General features: G+C 36.6%; 1 protein-coding gene across 4 annotated transcripts in view; it reads right to left on the minus strand.

Moving 5' to 3' along the window:
* Positions 1 to 6,543, minus strand: part of LOC133632498 (transmembrane protein 266-like) — a 125,273-nt gene that overhangs the window by 11,608 nt on the left and 107,122 nt on the right. For all 4 annotated transcript variants that reach the window (XM_062024972.1, XM_062024964.1, XM_062024955.1 and 1 more), the window contains 3 exons: positions 5,564 to 5,702; positions 2,943 to 3,058; positions 1,173 to 1,368 (listed from right to left, as the gene is read on the minus strand). In XM_062024972.1, coding sequence (XP_061880956.1) covers positions 1,173 to 1,368; positions 2,943 to 3,058; positions 5,564 to 5,702 — 451 coding nt within the window. The remainder of the gene's footprint in view (positions 1 to 1,172; positions 1,369 to 2,942; positions 3,059 to 5,563; positions 5,703 to 6,543) is intronic.

Genomic DNA, 6,543 nt, shown 5'->3' on the forward strand with positions numbered 1-6,543 from the left:
ATGTTGACAGGAGCCCACTCTACTCCGAACAAGACCCAATGCACAGAGCACTCTGTATGTGGAATAACCGCGACGCACAGCCTCTTGCACCACGTGGATCTCTGAAGCACAGACTGACGGAGTGTCAGAAAACATGCTTGTTTTCTCCACCATTCAGCAAATCCTAAAAGCTTTTTTGCCCCCTCTATTGATCCCAGCATGCCTGCGGTCAGATGGCTGTTGTGTGTGAGAATGGAAGGACTAAGAGCCTGCAGCCTCCAAGACGCTCCAGGGCTGTACTGCTGCGTGTTAACCCTACACTGCGGCGGCATCCACTTGGCCTGATGTTGCACCATTAGGGACTTTTTGTTCCACATAATTATGTACATACACGATGACGCACCTCTCTGCTGGTTTGTCATGTTGCTTTCTCAAGCAAACGCTCCACCTGGCGTGATGTATATTTAAATGAGCATGTACTTGAAGACATACAGTACAGGCAAGTTTGGCTCATTTAGACTTTTCCTCACAGCTACTACACAATCACAAAATGTCCTCCAGTCCAGGAATAACTTTTCAACGGATTAAAACCAAAAACTTGTTTTTTGTGCTATTATTTTTCTCGATCCAAACAAAACTAATATACACTTTTTCTACAAAGACCATTAGATGGAACACATCCATGAACAAATATATTTTCTTCAATCCATTTTGACCTCATTAAATGTGTTTTAGGGCACTTTTGCATTAAAAAAAAGGTAATGACATACATCAAAACTAGTGTGAATATAAATATAATTAATCCTTTTTTTAATTACTGCCATAAAAAATATTCAATAATCATGGTGTTCAATTACATTTTTAAGCATGTGTTATAATTTTTTTAAACATTTTATTTTTCCTCTTATTTATTTGTAAGCAGTTCCCTTGAAAGAAACTCAAAAAAGTGTCTTGGTTAGCATTTTTAACTTCTAAATGTCATCAAAAGGGACACTTAATAGTATGAAGGCCATAGACCTGCAGTTTCAACAAAAAAATGCACCACAAAGCAAAAACTAAATTTGACTATGATCCTTATAAATGCTTTAGTTTATATTTGATGTCAAAGTTCTCAATAAGGCAGAAAAAGTAAAAAGTCAAATATTTAAAGTATCCTAGCTGCACCATGATTGCCAAAATGCACCGAATCCTACCTGCAGTGTTGTGCAGCTCCCTGGGGTTTCTTGGAGCACCTTCGTCATCAGACTCCCCAGGAGTCAAGCCCTCCATAACCTGAAAACTTCTGCCCTGCTTGGCCCACACACGGTGGATCTGCATGGCTGCTTCCCGCTCCGCCGCCAGGTCCAGGTCCTGCTGGGCCAGGTGGGCCCTCAACTGCCTGATCTCAAACTGGATATGTTGGAAACGAAGACAAAACAAGGAACCATGCTGTGAGCGCAAATGAGGAGGAAGGAAGATTGAAAATAAAGCGAGTGGACAGAAATAAGGAGATAGAGAGTAAGTGATTTGTACAAATACATGCAAAATATGGAGAACAAAGTACCTGTAATGTATTTAAGTATGGGAGAGTGACGCCCCCTGTCGTAAACAAATGTAACGCCAATACTCACTGTGTCATATAACTGTCATTTATTGTGCTTAAATTATACATATGATAAGGAATCAATGACATTGAAAAATGAAAAGTACAGGTACAATACTTTGCATTTTCACTGATAATTTTGCCATTTTTATTTCTTCTTTGTTTTAGAACGATATTATACATATTATACTCTATGATGTGTGGTATGGAGAAAGTAAAAGTGCTGCTGGAAAAGAGCTTTTGTGAGCTGTTGCTGCCCTCTCCTGGTCATAAGTATGAATGATATAACAGTTTTTGTAAACAGCGGCTTTTCTATTTGAAAAACTTAATTATATAAACGCAAATTAATAAAAGATGAACCAACATTTGTGAAAATATTAATCATATCATTCTATGTTTTTAAATATAATTTATTTCAAAGTATATTCCAATATTGTCAACATAAATTACGTATAATATATAGACATATGTGTGTGTGTGTATATATATATATATATACATACATTTTCTACTGCTTGTCCCATATATATATACAGTATACATAAACACAGTGCTGTCAAATAATTACATTTTTTAATCCGATGAATTAATCACAGTTGCGAATTTTGGTTAATCGCAGTAAATTACTTTTATAATTATTTTATTTAACTTAAAAAAAGTCTAATATTTTGACACAAATGCAAAATAATTATCAGAATGTCACACATCCATCCATCCATTTTCTACCGCTTGACCCGTTCGGGGTCGCGGGTGTGCTGGAGCCTATCTCAGCTGCATTCGGGCGGAGAGCGGGGTACACCCTGGACAAGTCTCCACCTCATCACAGGGCAAATTTAAAAATATGTTTTACTTGAATGCACATAATTTTTTCTCAAAACTTGGTAACAATTTTCTCTCAACTCCAGCCGGGGTTCATTTTGAAGCGAAAATCTCTGCAATCATTTTATGCACTGACGTATGCATTGGCCTGATCACTGACAAGATAGCAACCCGCACCACCTTTTAGGTAATAATTTGCGGTTCAGGTAAAAAAAAAAAAAGTATAAGCATTTACATAAAAAATAAATTACGTGATATATTTGTTTATACAGGATTAATGCTTGACTGTTTATTTCTGTGATTTATCGTATGAGTTGAAGTGTTAAATTTGACATCTCTCATATGTATAAAGGATATATACTTGAATATACATAGTTTATTAGATGCTAGCATTTTTATTTTTTTTTAAACAGAAAACAAACTCTACTTTTCAGCCCTGTAATACATATTGTGTGAATTTCTTAAAGTGCCCTATTTTATGCCAACTTCAAATGCAAAGCTCAACACAAGAAGTATTTTTGTTAGTCTATATTTGTTGTAAATAAATATAAGGTGTACTCACAGCTTGTTCCTGGCAGATCTGAGTGAGACGCTCCAGCTGCTCTTCTCTGACAGCCTTAGTCTTCTCACAGTGTTGGATCTCCAGCTCCATCTCCACTTTGACTTGGAGCACATAAGCTAATACAGAGGGGAAACATAAGACAAACACACAAGGAAATGTTTAATTGTGTCAGTAGAACACGAAGCAGAGTCAAAAACTGTCAACTTTAAAAACAAAAAAAAACTATAAATTATACACAATTCCAGGAGGCTTAGGGTTTTGTGCAAAACAAAAAAAAACGTGTTATCATGATTACACAAATGGTATCAGTTCATCAGCATCACTATATAAGCACACCTAATTTTGCATTTACGCTTTTAAATGCAGTTCTACAATTACAGCACTAGATGGCAGCAAACACGTTTTTTTATGTATTATTACTCAAACGACATTTGGTATCACATTTAGAAAATGGATGCACTCTGGAAGGTTTGCTTGAATCAAGTTCTTAAAAATGATCATAATAATTTTTTTAAAAAAACAATTTTTTATTCAAAAATATAATCACCTTAAAAAGTGTCTTAAGTGCTCTAAAATTAATGCAAAATATGGCAAAATAAAGGATTTGAACACTCCTTGCACTGGTTTTAACATACATCCTGTCAGGACTGGGTCTATGGCGTGGTTTGTTCTCCCAGAAGGCAATGGAAAATTGGCGCGTGCAAGACGTGAATTTAAATACATTTTTAATTCTAACTCAAAAAAAGTACAAACAAAAGGCGCTCACAGCGGAGATAACAAACTTGGCAATAAACACAAAACTTGCACAATGGCAGAAACTATGATCAATGAAACAAAAACACTAACTGTAGCATTAATAAACAAAAAACTTACTTTGACAAGAAAAGGGCACGGATCGTAATGGTGTGTAGAGAGTGTGTCAAGAGTGATGTCGCCAGGCCGACTGCTTGGCAACAATGGCTTTAAATACTAGTGACATGATTAGTGAAAACGTGAGACAGGTGCGTGACATGAGGATGTGAACCAGGTGAAACTAATGGTTACTATGGTGACAAAGCAAGGGAGTGAAGACAAGAACTAAAAAGTGTCCAAAAACCAAGCAAAACAAAAACATGATCAACACAGACATGACACATTCAGCACTTCAAGGGGAACTGCACTTTTTGGGGAATTTTACCTATTGTTCAGAATCAATATGAAAGACATGAAGATGGATGGATTTTTTTAATGCATTCTAAAATGTCATTAAACGTAAATAAAAGTCAGCTTAGCGAAGCCAATGGGAGGTCCTCTATTTCGCCCATCCATCCATACATCCATTTTCAACCGCTTGTCCCTTTTTGGGTCGCAGGGTGGATATAATCCAATAAATAACCATTCAAAAACCGCCAACAATACTCCATTTACATTTCGGGATTTGAATAATAACCAAGTATTAGTAAAATTGTTATTATAAGCGCTAACACAGACAAACTATTTACAAGCCTGTGTACAATTTCAACATGATCGACTGGTGAGGTGTTTCCTCTCTTCCTTGCTCCCTGGAAGTTTATTGTAGATTATAAATGCAATATCAAATATATGTTGATCCCAATCAGTATTTTTGACAATTTGTCTGAAAGGTTTATTTTGTAAAAAAAAAAAAAAAAACTTTTTGCTTGCATAGTTTACCCCAGCTGTTGTAAGATTCAGCTTACCCATGCCTTCTATAAGACAAGTGGTGGAAAATGATGAAATTAATGAAAATGACGTGTGCGTATGGAGTTGCTCATTCCCCACTTGTGCAGTCAACTGTTGCCGCATGTCCTCTCCCATTAAGGCCGATACGCAACAACTACTACTTTATACATCAAACTAATTGGGAGAGAGAGTCAATCTTTGCGGTAAGTGCGCGGGTCGCTCCCTGCACCCTAACAAGGACGCTCAATCACTCACACGTATCAAACGTAGCAGGTGGAGGTGTGCAGCTGAATACAAAAACCCTTTCCACTTATTTGCCAAATAAGGTAGAGTAGGGAGGTCATTAGATTATATGTTCTGGGTATAAAAGATAGAATCCATAGTGGAAGTTATTTTCAATGGCCAGTGGGGAGGAGTTTGAGCTGGAAAAGCAACTTTGCTTTGATTCTGTGCACCGATTTCCATGCATAGGCATGGTTTTATTGAGGTTGGGTAGATGAGCTCATTATATCTTGTTGATAATCCATGACATCATAAAAGGATGAGGGTCAGATGAGCAGCCGTGCAAACAGTTGCTGTGTGGTGTGTTGGCAGCCGGATCCTGCATGCACAGGAGGCGGGCGACGAGGGTGACCTCGGCACAGATATCGAACCGAACGACATTAGCATAGACGGGAACAACCACTATATTCATTATAGCCTCTGCAAACCTGCTTATCACGGACCCTGCAGTCGATACGAGCTGGAGCAGACGAGTGACAGCAAATTTACTCTGGGGTTTGATCAATAGCTATATTGCTGTGTGTGAATAGTAAATAATTTGTATAATCATGGAGAGAAGCAGGTCACTCATCTCATTCCAGGCCAGCTGATGCCTTGAAGAGAGACCAGGTGCTTCCATACAGCAAATTAACGGCTTTAACACAACAATAAGGCCTCACCATCGATGATCCTCTTCACCCTCCAGATGCGCAGGGTGATGATGAGGCTGATGGCATCCCAGGGGCTGCTAGGCCCATTGGCCACTGTGGAGGCCACCATGGGGGCCAGGGACAAGACGATGACAGCGCCATCAAACACCTGAAACCAGTAATAATGGTCATAGATTATTACATGGCACCTTGATTTTCATACGAAAATGTTCACCAAAAATATGTCTTGGTTTTCATACGCTGCCTTGTTTTAGTACGATCAAACACATGTAGTTGACTCAGTCTGTGCTTTTTTTCATTGAGTACAGCAAAATAATGATTGTAGCATACAACAATAGTCCAATCAAAGTCAAAACCCCGGACCCGGAGTTAAGGGGGGGAGGAGTATATTTATAGCTAGAATTCACTCAAATTCAAGTATTTCTTATGTATATATATATATATATATATATATATATATATATATATATATATATATATATATATATATATATATATATATATATATATATATATATATATATATATATATATATATATATATATATATAAATAACATGAATACTTGACTTTCAGTGAATTCTAGCTATATATATATATATATATATATATATATATATATATATATATATATATATATATATATATATATATATATATATATATATATATATATATATTATAATATATATATACATATAAATGAAATAAATACTTGAATTTCAGTGTTCATTTTTTTACACACATATACACACACATAACACTCCTCTACTCATTGTTGTATTTGAAAGTGCAATGCCTTGCAGCCAGTAGCACAGCCTTTGAAGGAGCATAGGTATGGGCAGTGTAATATGCTGGGTTGGAGTCAATAACCAGGCGAGGTGATGAAGATACGTCTCTTTACTTCATACTTCAAAACCGACTCCCACACTTGCCCATGACAAATTTGTGCTTTGTTTTAAAGATGTGATATTTGGATTTACACTATA

Source organism: Entelurus aequoreus, linkage group LG02 (assembly GCF_033978785.1).
Source record: "Entelurus aequoreus isolate RoL-2023_Sb linkage group LG02, RoL_Eaeq_v1.1, whole genome shotgun sequence".
Lineage (NCBI taxonomy): Eukaryota > Metazoa > Chordata > Actinopteri > Syngnathiformes > Syngnathidae > Entelurus > Entelurus aequoreus.